Raw genomic sequence first — 20,147 nt, forward strand, 5'->3', positions numbered from 1 at the left:
AGGGGACTTTAACAAAACAGAACATGTCTTTACATATTGTTGTAGATGCTGAAACAGGGAAACAATCTACCCGTCTATTCTATTGATTGTATCTGGTAAATCCGGAAAACACATTAACCTGCATCGTTGACGGCGTTTCTCATCTCGTAGCTGTTGATGCTACCAGCCTGGTCCGAGTTATAGTGTTGAAAGATTCCCTGAAAAACAGAGCATTTATGAATCTACAAATCTGACCGTATTTACAGTGCCATTAGGAGTGAAGATAAACCCAGGATTCTTAAGAAGAAGAGCATTCTCACCTGCCACTGTTTGATCTTGTTCCAGAGATGTCTGAACTCCTGCAGGTTGAGTCTGCCAGTCCCGTCCATCTGGTTAGCTGTAGTTAAGGACCACAATGGCGGACGACACATGGAAAACTCACAATCACCCCGGTCAACAAAGTCACTTACTCAGAATAACCTGTTTCAACACTCCCTGGTTGATGCATTAGTATACGTCATCAGTTCTTTTCTGTAACACCCCCATGACCTTGGGCACGTGCTACTGCAGTAAAAGGTGAATTTGGCCCTGATGTTTGTCCCACCGTAGGCCTGTCTTGGGTCCCAACGGGCTGTGCTCTCTCTCTCTCTCTCTCTCTACACACCGCTCAGACCTCTCATGGGGACCCACAACTGTTGCATGTTTTTAGATTTATTCCAGCGCCAGCACATCTGATTTCAAATTGTCAACCAGTTATTCAAGCCCTTGACTATGTGTGGTCCTCTGTAGCACAATTGGTAGAGCACGGCGCTTGTAACGCCAGGGTAGTGGGTTCGATCCCCGGGACCACCCATACGTAAAAATGTATGCACGCATGACTAAAGTCGCTTTGGATAAAAGCGTCTGCTAAATGGCTTATTATAATAATAATAATAAGTGAACCGGGTGAACTAGTTCAGGGCTACAACGACATTGTGAAAGGTCTGGGGGTCCCGAGGAGAGGTTTGAGAACCACTGCTATAGACAACACAACCGGACCCGGGCGGGTCTCTGCAGGCGGGTCTCTGCAGGCGGGTCTCTGCAGGTTGTGTTCTATCTACAGACAACACAGATACAGAGGATACGTCCATGAGTGCGATCATGCTCCTGCAGCACTCCACGCTAAAACCCTCTGTGTTCAGGTCATTATCTGAGGAAGAGAGAGAGAGAGGGGGGGTAACTAATCGACCAATCATCAACAAACCCTAACTTAGTTGAATAAGGTGTCAGTTCAAGGCTAATCTGTCATTGACAGACTACGTAAACATAAAACGGAGCCTTGTTGAACCCCTTCTCTAATGATGCAGAAGATGACTGTAAAGTGTCGTTTTAGGGTGTTTTCTCAAAATGCATGCTACCGTGGTCCCGGCATGCAAATCGGAGCACACAACGGTCGGAGTACGAGTCCAAATCAAAGTATGCGAAACGGAGCACGGAGGGCCCTTCTCAGATGCGTACTTCATTTGTACACACATTTCAAAGCATACGTCGATGCAATCTTCGACTGAAATATTCCCAGGGTTGTTTACATAATGTAATGCAACCACGTTAAAAAACGCAGAAAAATGTATTTAAAAAGAAATGGCAACTGCTTTTGAGCTGAAGCGAGAGAAAGTGAACTCTGACTTCAGAATGAAAAGTTGCCCATTCACATCTTATATGTTGCCTGACAATAGTTTATCATAATACGTTAATAAATACGTACTGTTTACCTGGCTACAATACCAACTGTAGTGTCGTAGATCGCACGTTAACTGACGAAGAATTGGTAGCTAGCTAGCTGCCCACAAGAAATCTTAAGCGAACGTTGGCCATATACCTTGCATAACAACATTAGTTGTAGGTCATTTTTTTTACATGTAAAACTAGCTGGCTAGCTAGATTAATAGGATTCACATATAGCTTGCTAATAATGATGTAAAACCTTTGCTTTATGTACATCTTGTTTCGTCTGTTTTGGTCAAAGGTCACGTTAATGCATTAACGTTAGCACAGAGTGCTTCTCAAATGTAACATTTTATGTGTTCTCCACACTCTCGTCCTCACAAGAACGTACTCAAGAGAACCTCTTCGGAGAACGAACTCGGAGCGTGTGGAGCACGGTAGTATGCGTATTGAGAAACACGCTTAGTCTTACGTTTGGAGACAACCCTGTTGAGCACATTCTTCAGCTCGTTGGCGGTTATTTCCATTTCCTGTGAGAGAGGAGACAGTGGGAGAAGGACATATGGACTCATCTGAGTTTATCTCTGGACACTTTTAACATTTTAAACATGAACATTGTTAATGACATTTGTTTTTTTGTGTTAATCTTTTGATGTCTGAAAGCATCCTCACCTGATACATAGAACCTCATCAAATTCATTTGATAACCAGATCTGAGTTCAAATAGTTTTTGTTTTCTTTTGATAATACTTACTTAAATCATTTGAGACATTCATTTCACCAGGCAAGCTCAGTCAAGTGTAGATAAAGTATTTGAACCCAGGTCTGATAACAACAGTAACATGACTGATACAGTGCCTTCGGAAAGTATTCAGAGCCCTTGACTTTTTCACATTTCGTTATGTTACAGCCTTATTCTAAAATGGATTTTTTTTTTTATATTCCTCAGCAATCTACACACAATACCCCATAATGACAAAGTGAAAACAGGTTTTTAGAATTGTTAGCAAATTTATAAAAAACTAAAAAACATACCTTATAAGTATTCAGACCTTTTTCCATTGATCATCCTTGAGATGTTTCTACAACTTGATTGGAGTCCACCTGTGGTAAATTCAATTGATTGGACATGATTTGGAAAGGGACAAACCTGTCTATATAAGGTCCCACAGCATGTCAGAGCAAATACCAAGCCATGAGGTCGAAAGAATTGTCCGTAGAGAATTTTGTCGAGGCACAGATCTGGGGAAGGTTACCAAAACATTTCTGCAGCATTGAAGGTCCCCAAGAACACAGTGGCCTCCATCATTCTTAAATGGAAGAAGTTTGGAACCACCAAGACTCTTCCTAGAGCTGGCCTCCCGGCCAAACTGAGCAATCGGGGGAGAAGGGCCGTGGTCAGGGAGGTGACCAAAAACCCGATGGTCACTCTGACAGAGCTCCAGAGTTCCTCTGTGGAGATGGGAGAACCTTCCAGAAGGACAACCATCTCTGCAGCACTCCACCAATCAAGCCTTTATGGTAGAGTGGCCAGATGGAAGCCACCCCTCAGTAAAAGGCACATGACAGCCCGCTTGGAGTTTGCCAAAAGGCACCTAAAGGACTCTCAGACCATGAGAAACAAGATTCTCTGGTCTGATGAAACCAAGATTAAACTCTTTGGCCTGAATGCCAAGCGTCACGTCTGGAGGAAACCTGGCACCATCCCTACAGTGAAGCATGGTGGTGGCAGCATCATGCTGTGGGGATGTTTTTCAGCGGCAGGGACTGAGAGACTAGTCAGGATCAAGGGAAAGATGAACGGAGCGAAGTACAGAGAGATCCTTGATGAAAACCTGCTCCATAGCACTCAGGACCTCAGACTGGGGCAAAGGTTCACCTTGCAACAGGACAACGAACCTAAGCACACAGTCAAGACAACGCAGGAGTGGCTTCGGGACAAGTCTCTGAATGTCCTTGAGTTGCCCGGCCAGAGACCGGACTTGAACCCGATCGAACATCTCTGGAGAGACCTGAAAATAGCTGTGCAGCAACGCTCCCCATCCAACCTGACAGAGCTTGAGAGGATCTGCAGAGAGGAATGGGAGAAACTCCCCAAATACAGGTGTGCCAAGCTTGTAGCGTCATACCCAAGAAGACTCAAGGCTGTAATCGCTGCCAAAGTTGCTTCAACAAAGGACTGAGTATAAGTTCTGAATACTTCTGTAAATATGATATTTCAGTTTGTTTTTTTTGTTTTAAAATTTGCAAAAATATCAAAAAACCTGATTTTGCTTTGCCGTTATGGGGTATTGTGTGTAGATTGATAAGAAGAAAAAGCAATGTAATCAATTTTAGAATAAGGCTGTAACGTAACAAAATGTGGACTAAGTGGAGGGGTCTGAATAATTTCCGAATGCACTGTATACAGCAGGTCTGATAACAACCGTGACATGACAGATATACAGTAACATGACAGATATACAGTAACATGACAGATATACAGTAACATGGCAGATATACAGTAACATGACAGATATACAGCAGGTGTAATACAGTAACATGGCAGATATACAGTAACATGACAGATATACAGTAACATGACAGATATACAGCAGGTGTAATACAGTATATAATAATAACCCAGGCATGATTCAATCTGATCGTGGGTTGTAGACAATGCAACTTTGAAAGGGAATGTTCCCGTGTTCGAAGAGATTGCATTCACGGTAAACGCTGCATATGTCGGCTCAATCTGAAAATTACCTTTAAATGTAAAGCGTGCTATAATGCGGCTCTGACGCAGATCGGATTGAATCCCGGCACTAAATTGGGAGCACATTGATTGACCACCCACCCCAGCACTATACTCACACTCCCCCAAGCGCTCCCTGGCCTCCCTGTACTCCCAGTACTCACATCCCCGGCTATCTGCAGAAAGATGCTCCGGAACTGCTGGTCCTCCTCACTCTCCTCCCCCGCATTGGCTGGGGCTGGCTGAGAAGGAGAAGAAGAGAGAGGGGGGAGAGAGGGAGAGGGAAAGAGATACAGAGAGATGGGGAGGGGGAGAGATACAGAGAGATGGGGAGGGGGAGAGATACAGAGAGATGGGGAGGGAGTGAGGGAGAGATACAGAGAGATGGGGAGGGAGAGAGGGAGAGATACATAGAGATGGGGAGGGAGAGAGAGGGAGAGATACAGAGAGATGGGGAGGGAGGGAGAGAGAGAGATGGGGAGAGAGGGAGAGATACAGAGAGATGGAGAGGGAGAGAGAGGGAGAGATACAGAGAGATGGGGAGGGAGGGAGAGAGAGATGGGGAGGGAGAGATACAGAGAGATGGAGAGGGAGAGAGATATACAGACAGATGGGGATGGAGGGAGAGATACAGAGAGATGGGGAGGGAGAGAGAGGGAGATATATATATATATAGAGAGAGATGGGGAGGGAGGGAGAATACAGAGAGATGGGGAGGGAAGAACATACAGAGAGAGAGAGGGAGAGATACGGAGGGAGAGGGAGAGATACAGAGAGAGAGAGGGAGGGAGAGATACAGAAAGATGGGGAGGGAGAGATACAGAGAGATGGGGAGGGAGAGATACAGAGAGATGGGGAGGGAGAGATACAGAGAGACGGGGAGGGAGAGAGAGGGAGCGATACAGAGAGATGGGGAGGGAGAGATAGAGTGATGGGGAGGGAGAGAGAGGGAAAGATACAGAGCGATGGGGAGGGAGAGATACAGAGAGATTGAGGGAGGGAGGGAGGGAGGGGGAGAGAAAGTGTCTGAGAGGCAAATACTATCAGCCAATATCACTTCTGAATACTGATGTAAACATTTTAACACAAAAAATAAATACCGTCCTTTTCAAGTAATTTCTCACAGATATCGGCCAATTTTCTGTTTCAATGCCGATGTAAAAATCCAAATAAAAAAAGTACAAGGGAAAACTATCTTTTTTTATTCATCTCTCACTGATCCGAGGCATGGGCTCCCTGCCAGAGGGTAAGCAAATAGAGACTGGAGAAGACTGACAGAAACAGGAAGTTGGGCTGTGGACTGTGAGAGATGAATACATGATGCTGGGCAGAATGAAGGACAGAGAACTAAAACTCACCACTGGATGATCAGCCTCGATCCTGTTCTCGATCTCCCTGAGTGGAAACCAACAAACCACAGTCACCATGGTGACACTAACAGGACTTTTAACATCTCATTGGACCATAAGCCTACACACTTCCTTACAAAGGAGCCGAACGCTCTACAGCATCCTAACTAAACATTTCAGCACATTTACATGTTTTTATCGGTATTCCTAAGTGTCTATATATATATATATATATGAATATTGTTACTAACTGTAATTTTGTGACATCAATAATATGGAACTATACTGCACATTTCTCTCGGAATATTCTAGAGGATTATGGTCCCATACCCAATAGCATTGAGTTGAATGACAGTATTGTACAACACACTCTTACCGCCTCACACCGAGCTGTGAACAAAATGTTAGTTAATTGTGTTATATATATATTTTTTTTTTATCCATGTTTTGTTATTTTTCCTCTTCTTCTTGAGAACTTGTTTTCTTTTAGTCAACTTCTAATATAGGTTTTATTGACCATATTCTTCTGAAGGCCACTATTTAAGACCAGGGACTCTTATGGGCAGTTTTCTGCCTTGTCTCGGCCTCTTAGGTTCAGTCCATGTTTGTTGGTCATGTCTGCTCTGTAGGAGCGTTGGGTCCAGACCTGGTCTACTCTGTAGGAGTGTTGGGTCCAGACCTGGTCTACTCTGTAGGAGCGTTGGGTCCAGACCTGGTCTACTCTGTAGGAGCATTGGGTCCAGACCTGGTCTACTCTGTAGGAGCGTTGGGTCCAGACCTGGTCTACTCTGTAGGAGTGTTGGGTCCAGACCTGGTCTATTCTGTAGGAGCGTTGGGTCCAGACCTGGTCTATTCTGTAGGAGCGTTGGGTCCAGACCTGGTCTATTCTGTAGGAGCGTTGGGTCCAGACCTGTCTGCTCTGTAGGAGCGTTGGGTCCAGACCTGGTCTATTCTGTAGGAGCGTTGGGTCCAGACCTGGTCTACTCTGTAGGAGTGTTGGGTCCAGACCTGGTCTACTCTGTAGGAGTGTTGGGTCCAGACCTGGTCTACTCTGTAGGAGTGTTGGGTCCAGACCTGGTCTACTCTGTAGGAGTGTTGGGTCCAGACCTGGTCTACTCTGTAGGAGCGTTGGGTCCAGACCTGTTTACTCTGTAGGAGTGTTGGGTCCAGACCTGGTCTATTCTGTAGGAGCGTTGGGTCCAGACCTGGTCTACTCTGTAGGAGCATTGGGTCCAGACCTGGTCTACTCTGTAGGAGCATTGGGTCCAGACCTGGTCTACTCTGTAGGAGCGTTGGGTCCAGACCTGGTCTACTCTGTAGGAGCGTTGGGTCCAGACCTGGTCTACTCTGTAGGAGCGTTGGGTCCAGACCTGGTCTACTCTGTAGGAGTGTTGGGTCCAGACCTGTCTGCTCTGTAGGAGTGTTGGGTCCAGACCTGGTCTACTCTGTAGGAGCGTTGGGTCCAGACCTGGTCTACGCTGTAGGAGCGTTGGGTCCAGACCTGGTCTACTCTATAGGAGCGTTGGGTCCAGACCTGGTCTACTCTGTAGGAGTGTTGGGTCCAGACCTGGTCTACTCTGTAGGAGCGTTGGGTCCAGACCTGGTCTACTCTGTAGGAGCGTTGGGTCCAGACCTGGTCTACTCTGTAGGAGCGTTGGGTCCAGACCTGGTCTACTCTGTAGGAGCGTTGGGTCCAGACCTGGTCTACTCTGTAGGAGCGTTGGGTCCAGACCTGGTCTGCTCTGTAGGAGCGTTGGGTCCAGACCTGGTCTGCTCTGTAGGAGCGTTGGGTCCAGACCTGGTCTACTCTGTAGGAGTGTTGGGTCCAGACCTGGTCTACTCTGTAGGAGTGTTGGGTCCAGACCTGGTCTACTCTGTAGGAGTGTTGGGTCCAGACCTGGTCTACTCTGTAGGAGTGTTGGGTCCAGACCTGGTCTACTCTGTAGGAGCGTTGGGTCCAGACCTGGTCTACTCTGTAGGAGCGTTGGGTCCAGACCTGGTCTACTCTGTAGGAGTGTTGGGTCCAGACCTGGTCTACTCTGTAGGAGTGTTGGGTCCAGACCTGGTCTACTCTGTAGGAGTGTTGGGTCCAGACCTGGTCTACTCTGTAGGAGCGTTGGGTCCAGACCTGTCTGCTCTGTAGGAGCGTTGGGTCCAGACCTGGTCTACTCTGTAGGAGTGTTGGGTCCAGACCTGGTCTACTCTGTAGGAGTGTTGGGTCCAGACCTGGTCTACTCTGTAGGAGTGTTGGGTCCAGACCTGGTCTATCATATCTCTTAACAGCTTCTTCCAGTCCTTTAGGTCCCCCTCTTCCATCAGAGCTAGGAGCTCTTGTCGTCTAGGGTGGAAATTGTTTTGGGATACTTGGAGTCAGAGCAGGAGGTTTATTTTAATACTGAAAGAAAATGTTTACCCGAGCATGCCCAAATCTGAAGTCGCTTGTCCTAAAAAAGATTCCATAACAGCTTCAAACTGGGACCGATTCCTTCCAGCTCTAGAAATCAAATTGCCGTTAAAATAGTTTGTCCTTAGCGGTCTGACCTCACCACCATAACCCCAGTACCCCCTCCCCCCAAAGGGGGCGCTGTAACCTGACACCAACCCATCTAAGACATGGGACCAGATGCTGTGGCTGTTCACCCATCATAGACATAAGATACTATAAATGGGAAACACCAGAGAAGCTGGCGATAATACATACTAATTCCCCATCCCGATACTATTACCAAGATAGCAGTTAAGGAAATAGAATGGATAAATGTATTTGCAGATCTATAGATCTATAGATATATATATCGTTAACCAGTGACCAAGGAAAACATTGGTCCGGGATTCAAACAAACGCAAATAAACGGCCTGTGCACTGCGATTGACTTTTAAAAGGTGATTTAATCTTTAGACAACGACATCTGCTGCATTTACAGCGACACAACGTGATCGCAGCAAAAACGTCTGGGAAATTGCCTTTAAAAAGTATATCGCAGTGCACAGGCCGTTTATCTGTGTTTGTTTAAATCCCAGACTGTTAATAAACCTCTATGACACTCCACTATGGCCTTGCATTGCTTTTCCCAGGGGGACTCGACATATTCCCATATTCCCTCTGCGCTCCACCACCACCCCGCTCTCTCAGCCACTCACTCTGAGGTGTTCCTCTTTTCGGAGAAGATTCTGAGGATGAACTCTCCCTCCTGGTGAGGCTCGTAGGTGGAAGGGATGATGACGTACTCTCCGGGGCTCAGACGGAAGCGCTGGGTCACCTCCCTCAGGTTGATGTAGGACTTGCAGCGAGCCTTGGACGAGTTGAACAGGAAGAAGTCCTTCTGCATGTGCTGCTTGTTGCCGTGCATCTGGTCAGAAACACACAGACGGAGGAGAAGAAAGATTGGGAATGAAAAGTAATTGTTGTTATACTATGAATCATAGAAACGTTCATAGTAAAACGTTTATAAATAAATATGGCGGTAAAGTGTATTAAGAACGATAAAACCTCAATGTGTAAACAAACTCCAGTCCTTACCTCCTTCGGCACCTGCAGGCAGACAGACAGAGAGAAGAGTGAGTTGTGTTTGCACCAGAAACAGGATCAGCAAACACCGCTCTGCTCAAAACGAAACTGTTTACAAACAGAATGCTGCATGTATGTGGCCATGCATTAAAGGGGCAATCTGTGATTTGTATATCCATTTTTGGACATTTAAACTAACTATGTGCTTTGTTGTTATTTGAACTGCAGATTACCCCTTTAAAGAATAATACAAGTTATCTTAGATTCTTTAGTAGTGGATTTTTTTGTTTAGTAGTTCGTTTTTGGGGGGATGGCTGACAGGGGTCACCTCGTAGATGGCAAATCCGATGGTAAAGAGATTGGCTCCCAACTTCCTCTCTTTCCGTCTGTTCTTCTGCATCAGAGTGATCACGAAGGAACACGCCACCTCGTTGTCCTCTGGGTCATCGTCCTCCTCCAGGAGACGCAGGCGGTACTGAGGGTTGGTCCAGAATGTATCTGCAAGTAGGGAGTGAGTCCAGAACCAAAAACACCAACATCACTCAATGAGCATGGGGTCCAGAACCAAAAACACCAACATCACTCAATGAGCATGGGGTCCAGAACCAAAAACACCAACATCACTCAACGAGCATGGGGTCCAGAACCAAAAACACCAACATCACTCAATGAGCATGGGGTCCAGAACCAAAAACACCAACATCACTCAATGAGCATGGGGTCCAGAACCAAAAACACCAACATCACTCAATGAGCATGGGGTCCAGAACCAAAAACACCAACATCACTCAATGAGCATGGGGTCCAGAACCAAAAACACCAACATCACTCAATGAGCATGGGGTTTAGGACCAAACACACCAACATCACTCAATGAGCATGGGGTACAGAACCAAACACACCAACATCACTCAATGAGCATGGGGTCCAGAACCAAAAACACCAACATCACTCAATGAGCATGGGGTTTAGGACCAAACACACCAACATCACTCAATGAGCATGGGGTTTAGGACCAAAAACACCAACATCACTCAATGAGCATGGGGTCCAGAACCAAAAACACCAACATCACTCAATGAGCATGGGGTCCAGAACCAAAAACACCAACATCACTCAATGAGCATGGGGTCCAGAACCAAAAACACCATCACGAAGGAACACGCCACCTCGTTGTCCTCTGGGTCATCGTCCTCCTCCAGGAGACGCAGGCGGTACTGAGGGTTGGTCCAGAATGTATCTGCAAGTAGGGAGTGAGTCCAGAACCAAAAACACCAACATCACTCAATGAGCATGGGGTCCAGAACCAAAAACACCAACATCACTCAATGAGCATGGGGTCCAGAACCAAAAACACCAACATCACTCAACGAGCATGGGGTCCAGAACCAAAAACACCAACATCACTCAATGAGCATGGGGTCCAGAACCAAAAACACCAACATCACTCAATGAGCATGGGGTCCAGAACCAAAAACACCAACATCACTCAATGAGCATGGGGTCCAGAACCAAAAACACCAACATCACTCAATGAGCATGGGGTCCAGAACCAAAAACACCAACATCACTCAATGAGCATGGGGTTTAGGACCAAACACACCAACATCACTCAATGAGCATGGGGTCCAGAACCAAACACACCAACATCACTCAATGAGCATGGGGTCCAGAACCAAAAACACCAACATCACTCAATGAGCATGGGGTTTAGGACCAAACACACCAACATCACTCAATGAGCATGGGGTTTAGGACCAAAAACACCAACATCACTCAATGAGCATGGGGTCCAGAACCAAAAACACCAACATCACTCAATGAGCATGGGGTCCAGAACCAAAAACACCAACATCACTCAATGAGCATGGGGTCCAGAACCAAAAACACCAACATCACTCAATGAGCATGTGGTTTAGGACCAAAAACACCAACATCACTCAATGAGCATGGGGTCCAGAACCAAAAACACCAACATCACTCAATGAGCATGGGGTTTAGGACCAAAAACACCAACATCACTCAATGAGCATGGGGTCCAGAACCAAAAACACCAACATCACTCAATGAGCATGGGGTCCAGAACCAAACACACCAACATCACTCAATGAGCATGGGGTCCAGAACCAAACACACCAACATCACTCAATGAGCATGGGGTCCAGAACCAAAAACACCAACATCACTCAATGAGCATGGGGTCCAGAACCAAACACACCAACATCACTCAATGAGCATGGGGTCCAGAACCAAAAACACCAACATCACTCAATGAGCATGGGGTCCAGAACCAAAAACACCAACATCACTCAATGAGCATGGGGTTTAGGACCAAACACACCAACATCACTCAATGAGCATGGGGTCCAGAACCAAAAACACCAACATCACTCAATGAGCATGGGGTCCAGAACCAAAAACACCAACATCACTCAATGAGCATGGGGTCCAGAACCAAAAACACCAACATCACTCAATGAGCATGGGGTTTAGGACCAAACACACCAACATCACTCAATGAGCATGGGGTCCAGAACCAAAAACACCAACATCACTCAATGAGCATGGGGTCCAGAACCAAACACACCAACATCACTTAAAGGTCCAATGTTACCGTTTTTATCTCAATATCAAATCATTTCTGGATAACAATTAAGTACCTTACTATGATTTTTCTTCAATTAAAATAGACAAAAATAATCAAAAATAGCTTCTTAGCAAAGAGCAATTTCTCAAGCAAAAATGTTGCTAGGAATGTCTGGGAGTGGTCTGAGTGGGGAGGGGCTGGGAGTGGTCTGAGTGGGGAGGGGCTGGGAGTGGTCAGAGTGGGGAGGGGCTGGGAGTGGTCAGAGTGGGGAGGGGCTGGGAGTGGTCAGAGTGGGGAGGGGCTGGGAGGGGCTGGGAGTGGTCAGAGTGGGGAGGGGCTGGGAGTGGTCAGAGTGGGGAGGGGCTGGGAGTGGGGAGGGGCTGGGAGTGGTCAGAGTGGGGAGGGGCTGGGAGTGGTCAGAGTGGGGAGGGGCTGGGAGTGGTCAGAGTGGGGAGGGGCTGGGAGTGGTCAGAGTGGGGAGGGGCTGGGAGTGGTCAGAGTGGGGAGGGGCTGGGAGTGGTCAGAGTGGGAGGGGCTGGGAGGGGCTGGGAGTGGTCAGAGTGGGGAGGGGCTGGGAGTGGTCTGAGTGGGGAGGGGCTGGGAGTGGTCAGAGTGGGGAGGGGCTGGGAGTGGTCAGAGCGGGGAAGGGCTGGGAGTGGTCTGAGTGGGGAGGGGCTGGGAGTGGTCTGAGTGGGGAGGGGCTGGGAGTGGTCAGAGTGGGGAGGGGCTGGGAGTGGTCAGAGTGGGGAGGGGCTGGGAGTGGTCTGAGTGGGGAGGGGCTGAGTGGGGAGGGGCTGGGAGTGGTCAGAGTGGGGAGGGGGCTGGGAGTGGTCAGAGTGGGGAGGGGCTGGGAGTGGTCTGAGTGGGGAGGGACTGGGAGTGGTCAGAGTGGGGAGGGGGCTGGGAGTGGGGAGGGGCTGGGAGTGGTCAGAGTGGGGAGGGGCTGGGAGTGGTCTGAGTGGGGAGGGGCTGGGAGTGGTCAGAGTGGGGGAGGGGCTGGGAGTGGTCAGAGTGGGGGAGGGGCTGGGAGTGGTCAGAGGGGGCTGGGAGGGGCTGGGAGTGGTCAGAGTGGGGAGGGGCTGGGAGTGGTCAGAGTGGGGAGGGGCTGGGAGTGGTCAGAGGGGGCTGGGAGGGAAGTGGGGAGGGGCTGGGAGTGGTCAGAGTGGGGAGGGGCTGGGAGTGGTCAGAGTGGGGAGGGGCTGGGAGTGGTCAGAGCGGGGAGGGGCTGGGAGTGGTCAGAGCGGGGAGGGGCTGGGAGTGGTCAGAGCGGGGAGGGGCTGGGAGTGGTCAGAGCGGGGAGGGGCTGGGAGTGGTCAGGGCTGGAGTGGGGAGGGGCTGGGAGTGGTCTGAGTGGGGAGGGGCTGGGAGTGGTCAGAGTGGGGAGGGGCTGGGAGTGGTCAGAGTGGGGAGGGGCTGGGAGTGGGGAGGGGCTGGGAGGGGGGAGGGGCTGGGAGGGGCTGGGAGGGGCTGGGAGTGGGGAGGGGCTGGGAGTGGTCAGAGTGGGGAGGGGAAAACTAAAAACTAGCTGTTATTGGCAGAGAGGTTTGGAACTCTCTTTCTTATCGGTCTTTTAACTAATTTACCGCCTGGTGATGTCACCAGGCAGGCCAAAACTCCATCCCATCAAAACAGCTGAAATTTCATACGGTCTTTTCAAAAAGCTTTTACGCTAAAAAGGCATTATCATAATTTTCACAATTTCACAGTATTATTCTAACCTCATAGTGTGGAAATATATATAAAACACAGGAAAATCACGTTTTTGACTGCACTGGGCCTTTGATGGACATTGTCTACTACGTAATGGTGCCCCGTATGAGGACAATCCTATACACGAGGCAACCAGACCTGGGTTCAAATAATATTATTCTTTCAAACACTTTGGGAACATTTGATTTAGCCTGACCGGAGTGCCAGGTGGAAGGGAAGTGCAATTGTAGGACTATTCAATTGGTTCCATTGCATCAGGCAAGCTCAATCAACCACAGCTAAAGTATTTAAAATAAAACAATTATTACTGTAATTACTAACCAAGTCTGAATTCAACTCTTAAGTTTCTAAACTAAAATAATAACAAATTACAGACGAGGGTAATATATAATACAGGGTTAGAGTTTAGAGGTCAGGGGTCATCTCCTACCTGGGTAGTTCCTGCAGCCCCCAGCAGAGCAGCCTCTGACCCAGCGACCCTCGTTCACGGACACCGTCCACTTGTGGATCTTATCGTCCTCCAGGGCGTCAGGGGTCAGGTTGCAGATCTCAATCTTGGTGTAGTTCTTCTTGAAGTCCTCAAAGGACATCCTGGGGGGTGGGGGGGAGAGAGAGAGAGAGAGAGAGAGAGAGAGAGGGGGAGGGAGAGAGAGAGAGAGAGAGAGAGAGAGGGGAGGGAGAGAGAGGGGGAGGGAGAGAGAGAGAGAGAGAGGGGGGGAGGGAGACAGAGGAGATTTGTATTTGTATTTATTAAGGATGCCCATTAGCTGCTGCCAAGGCAGCAGCTACTCTTCCTGGGGTCCAGCAACATTAAAGCAGTTACAGTGCATTAGGAAAGTATTCAGACCCCTTGACATACAGTTTCACAACCTGGTTACAACCTTATTCTAAAATGGATTGAATTGTTATTTTTTTCTCATCAATCTGCACACTACGTGGCACAATTGGCCCAGGTGTCGTCCGGGTTTGGCCAATGTGGGCCGTCATTGTAAATAAGAATTTGTTCTTAACTGACTTGCCTAGTTAAATAAAGGTTAAATAAAATAACAAATGAAAATAAAGTGTATGGTGTTGGCCAGTGGCATGTCATTAGTAAAGATTTAAAAAGGTAAGGGGCCTAGACAGCTGCCCTGGGGAATTTCTGATTCTACTTGGATTATTCTGTCTCTCACTGTTCAAATAAACCTTCCATTAAAATTATAGACTGATCATGTCTTTGTCAGTGGGCAAACGTACAAAATCAGCAGGGGATCAAATGCTTTTTTCCCTCACTGTATGTTTTTCCATCAGAAGACTACAGTGGCTTGCTAAAGTATTCACCCCCCTTTGCATTTTTCCTATTTTGTTGCCTTACAACCTGGAATTAAAATTGATTTTTTGGGGGGTTGTATCATTTGATTTACACAACATGCCTACCACTTTGAAGATTCAAAATATTTTTTTATGGTGAAACAAACAAGAAATAAGACAAAAAACAGAAAACTTGAGAGCGTGCATAACTATTCAACCCCCCAAAGTCAATACTTTGTAGAGACACCTTTTACAGCAATTACAGCTGCAAGTCTCTTGGGGTATGTCTCTATAAGCTTGGCACATCTAGCCACTGGGATTTTTGCCCATTCTTCAAGGCAAAACTGCTCCAGCTCCTTCAAGTTGGATGGGTTCCGCTGGTGTACAGCAATCTTTAAGTCATACCACAGATTCTCAATTGGATTGAGGTCTGGACTTTGACTAGGCCATTCCAAGACATTTAAATGTTTCCCCTTAAACCACTCGAGTGTTGCTTTAGCAGTATGCTTAGGGTCATTGTCCTGCTGGAAGGTGCACCTTTGTCACAGTCTCAAATCTCTGGAAGACTGAAACAGGTTTCCCTCAAGAATTTCCCTGTATTTAGTGCCATCCATCATTCCTTCAATTCTGACCAGTTTCCCAGTCCCTGCCGATGGAAAAACATCGACAGGGACTGTGTTCTCGGGGTGATGAGAGGTGTTGGGTTTGTGCCAGACATAGAGTTTTCCTTGATGGCCAAAAAGCTCAATTTTAGTCTCATCTGACCAGAGTACCTTCTTCCATATGTTTGGGGAGTCTCCCACATGCCTTTTGGCAAACACTAAATGTGTTTTCTTATTTTTATCTTGAAGCAATGGCTTTTTTCTGGCCACTCTTCCGTAAAGCCCAGCTTAAAGTGGTCCTATGGACAGATACTCCAATCTCCGCTGTGGAGCTTTGCAGCTCCTTCAGGGTTATCTTTGGTCTCTTTGTTGCCTCTCTGATTAATGCCCTCCTTGCCTGGTCCGTAAGTTTTGGTGGGTGGCCCTCTCTTGGCAGGTTTGTTGTGGTGCCATATTATTTCCATTTTTTAATAATGGATTTAATGGTGCTCTGTGGGATGTTCAAAGTTACGGATATTCTTTTATAACCCAACCCTGATCTGTACTTCTCCACAACTTTGTCCCTGACCTGTTTGGAGAGCTCCTTGGTCTTCATGGTGCCGCTTGCTTGGTGGTGCCCCTTGCTTAGTGGTGTTGCAGACACTGTGGCCTTTCAGAACAGGCGTATATATACTGAGATCATGTGACAGATCATGTGACACTTAGATTGCACACAGGTGGACTTTATTTAACTAATTATGTGACTTCTGAAGGTAATTGGTTGCACCAGATCTTATTTAGGGGCTTCATAGCAAAGGGGGTGAATACATATGCACACACCACTTTTCCTGTTATTTATTTTTTAGACTTTTTTGAAACATTTATTTCATTTCATTTCACCAATTTGGACTATTTTGTGTATGTCCATTACATGAAATCCAAATAGAAATTACAGGTTGTAATGCAACAAAATAAGAAAAACGCCAAGGGGATGAATACTTTTGCAAGGCACTGTATGATCGATAATGTCAAAAGCCGCACTGAAGTCTAACAAAACAGCCCCCACAATAGGGAGGGAGAGGGAGCGGGAGACGGGGTGGGAGAGGGGATGAGAGAACTGGCATGTTCTACTCGATAATTTCTAATCAAACATCTTTTGATGCAGTGTTCAAAAGGCATATCAACTGGAAAAGGAAGACTTGCACTCACTGAAATAGTCTGTACGTTTAGATGTTCTTTAGCAGCAGAATAACTTTAAAAACTGAAAGACAATTTCAGTGAGTGTGGGTTTTCCTTTTCCAGTCGAGACAGGAGAGGACACGAAATGTAGGTAGAGACAACAAGCTTAGATTTTCAAGAGCAGCTAGAATTACTTGTTGAAGAGAGGAACAGACTCACCAGAACTCACCGTCCTCAGCACTCTGATGCTGGAGCTTGTCCTTCTCTCCCTTAGACAGAGATACCCACTCCTTAGAGCTGTGGACGGGAGGGAACAACATCAACAACATCATCACTCCTTAGAGCTGTGGACGGGAGGGAACAACATCAACAACATCATCACTCCTTAGAGCTGTGGGCAGGGAGGGAACAACATCAACAACATCATCACTCCTTAGAGCTGTGGGCAGTGGGGAACAACATCAACAACATCATCACTCCTTAGAGCTGTGGGCAGTTCCAGTGTGACGGAGGGAAACAACATCAACAACATCATCACTCCTTAGAGCTGTGGGCAGGGGGGAACAACATCAACAACATCATCACTCCTTAGAGCTGTGGACGGGAGGGAACAACATCAACAACATCATAACTCCTTAGAGCTGTGGGCAGTGGGGAACAACATCAACAACATCATCACTCCTTAGAGCTGTGGGCAGTGGGGAACAACATCATCACTCCTCAGAGCTGTGGACGGGAGGGAACAACATCAACAACATCATCACTCCTTAGAGCTGTGGACGGGAGGGAACAACATCAACAACATCATCACTCCTTAGAGCTGTGGACGGGAGGGAACAACATCAACAACATCATCACTCCTCAGAGCTGTGGACGGGAGGGAACAACATCAACAACATCATCACTCCTCAGAGCTGTGGACAGGAGGAACAACATCAACAACATCATCACTCCTTAGAGCTGTGGACGGGAGGGAACAACATCATCACTCCTCAGAGCTGTGGACGGGAGGAACAACATCAACAACATCATCACTCCTCAGAGCTGTGGACGGAAGGAACAACATCAACAACATCATCACTCCCTCAGAGCTGTGGACAGGAGGGAACAACATCAACAACATCATCACTCCTTAGAGCTGTGGACGGGAGGGAACAACATCAACAACATCATCACTCCTCAGAGCTGTGGACAGGAGGGAACAACATCAACAACATCATCACTCCTTAGAGCTGTGGACGGGAGGGAACAACATCAACAACATCATCACTCCTCAGAGCTGTGGACAGGAGGGAACAACATCATCACTCCTTAGAGCTGTGGACGGGAGGGAACAACATCATCACTCCTCAGAGCTGTGGGCAGTGGGGAACAACATCAACAACATCATCACTCCTTAGAGCTGTGGACAGGAGGGAACAACATCAACAACATCATCACTCCTTAGAGCTGTGGACGGGAGGGAACAACATCAACAACATCATCACTCCTCAGAGCTGTGGACAGGAGGGAACAACATCATCACTCCTTAGAGCTGTGGACGGGAGGGAACAACATCATCACTCCTCAGAGCTGTGGGCAGTGGGGAACAACATCAACAACATCATCACTCCTTAGAGCTGTGGACGGGAGGGAACAACATCAACAACATCATCACTCCTCAGAGCTGTGGACGGGAGGGAACAACATCAACAACATCATCACTCCTCAGAGCTGTGGACAGGAGGGAACAACATCAACAACATCATCACTCCTTAGAGCTGTGGACGGGAGGGAACAACATCAACAACATCATCACTCCTCAGAGCTGTGGACGGGAGGGAACAACATCAACACTCCTCAGAGCTGTGGACAGGAGGGAACAACATCAACAACATCATCACTCCTCAGAGCTGTGGACGGGAGGGAACAACATCAACAACATCATCACTCCTCAGAGCTGTGGACGGGAGGGAACAACATCAACACTCCTCTAGAGCTGTGGACAGGAGGGAACAACATCAACAACAACATCATCACTCCTCTAGAGCTGTGGACGGGAGGGAACAACATCAACAACATCATCACTCCTCAGAGCTGTGGACGGGAGGGAACAACATCAACAACATCATCACTCCTCAGAGCTGTGGACAGGAGGGAACAACATCAACAACATCATCACTCCTTAGAGCTGTGGACGGGAGGGAACAACATCAACAACATCATCACTCCTTAGAGCTGTGGACGGGAGGGAACAACATCAACAACATCATCACTCCTTAGAGCTGTGGACGGGAGGGAACAACATCAACAACATCATCACTCCTTAGAGCTGTGGACGGGAGGGAACAACATCAACAACATCATCACTCCTTAGAGCTGTGGACGGGAGGGAACAACATCAACAACATCATCACTCCTCAGAGCTGTGGACGGAGGAACAACATCAACAACATCATCACTCCTTAGAGCTGTGGACGGGAGGGAACAACATCAACAACATCATCACTCCTTAGAGCTGTGGGCGGTGGGGAACAACATCAACAACATCATCACTCCTTAGAGCTGTGGGCAGTGGGGAACAACATCAACAACATCATCACTCCTTAGAGCTGTGGACGGGAGGGAACAACATCAACAACATCATCACTCCTCAGAGCTGTGGACAGGAGGGAACAACATCAACAACATCATCACTCCTTAGAGCTGTGGACGGGAGGGAACAACATCATCACTCCTCAGAGCTGTGGACGGGAGGGAACAACATCAACAACATCATCACTCCTCAGAGCTGTGGACGGGAGGGAACAACATCAACAACATCATCACTCCTCAGAGCTGTGGACAGGAGGGAACAACATCAACAACATCATCACTCCTTAGAGCTGTGGACGGGAGGGAACAACATCAACAACATCATCACTCCTCAGAGCTGTGGACAGGAGGGAACAACATCAACAACATCATCACTCCTTAGAGCTGTGGACGGAGGGAACAACATCAACAACATCATCACTCCTCAGAGCTGTGGACAGGAGGGAACAACATCATCACTCCTTAGAGCTGTGGACGGGAGGGAACAACATCATCACTCCTCAGAGCTGTGGGCAGTGGGGAACAACATCAACAACATCATCACTCCTTAGAGCTGTGGACAGGAGGGAACAACATCAACAACATCATCACTCCTTAGAGCTGTGGACGGAGGGAACAACATCAACAACATCATCACTCCTCAGAGCTGTGGACAGGAGGGAACAACATCATCACTCCTTAGAGCTGTGGACGGGGAGGGAACAACATCATCACTCCTCAGAGCTGTGGGCAGGGGGGAACAACATCAACAACATCATCACTCCTTAGAGCTGTGGACGGGAGGGAACAACATCAACAACATCATCACTCCTCAGAGCTGTGGACGGGAGGGAACAACATCAACAACATCATCACTCCTCAGAGCTGTGGACAGGAGGGAACAACATCAACAACATCATCACTCCTTAGAGCTGTGGACGGGAGGGAACAACATCAACAACATCATCACTCC

At 47.7% G+C, this 20,147-nt stretch overlaps 1 protein-coding gene across 1 annotated transcript in view; it reads right to left on the reverse strand.

Annotated features, from left to right (window-relative positions):
- Positions 1-20,147, reverse strand: part of capn3a (calpain 3a, (p94)) — a 61,666-nt gene that overhangs the window by 23,519 nt on the left and 18,000 nt on the right. The window contains exons 8-19 of the mRNA XM_045209083.1: positions 16,841-16,918; positions 14,002-14,162; positions 10,459-10,514; positions 9,603-9,716; positions 9,287-9,298; positions 8,908-9,116; positions 5,776-5,812; positions 4,582-4,659; positions 2,156-2,213; positions 1,104-1,168; positions 300-368; positions 119-197 (exon numbers count right to left, since the gene is read on the reverse strand). Coding sequence (XP_045065018.1) covers positions 119-197; positions 300-368; positions 1,104-1,168; positions 2,156-2,213; positions 4,582-4,659; positions 5,776-5,812; positions 8,908-9,116; positions 9,287-9,298; positions 9,603-9,716; positions 10,459-10,514; positions 14,002-14,162; positions 16,841-16,918 — 1,016 coding nt within the window. The remainder of the gene's footprint in view (positions 1-118; positions 198-299; positions 369-1,103; positions 1,169-2,155; positions 2,214-4,581; positions 4,660-5,775; positions 5,813-8,907; positions 9,117-9,286; positions 9,299-9,602; positions 9,717-10,458; positions 10,515-14,001; positions 14,163-16,840; positions 16,919-20,147) is intronic.

This window comes from Coregonus clupeaformis, chromosome 29, assembly GCF_020615455.1.
Source record: "Coregonus clupeaformis isolate EN_2021a chromosome 29, ASM2061545v1, whole genome shotgun sequence".
NCBI classification, from domain to species: domain Eukaryota; kingdom Metazoa; phylum Chordata; class Actinopteri; order Salmoniformes; family Salmonidae; genus Coregonus; species Coregonus clupeaformis.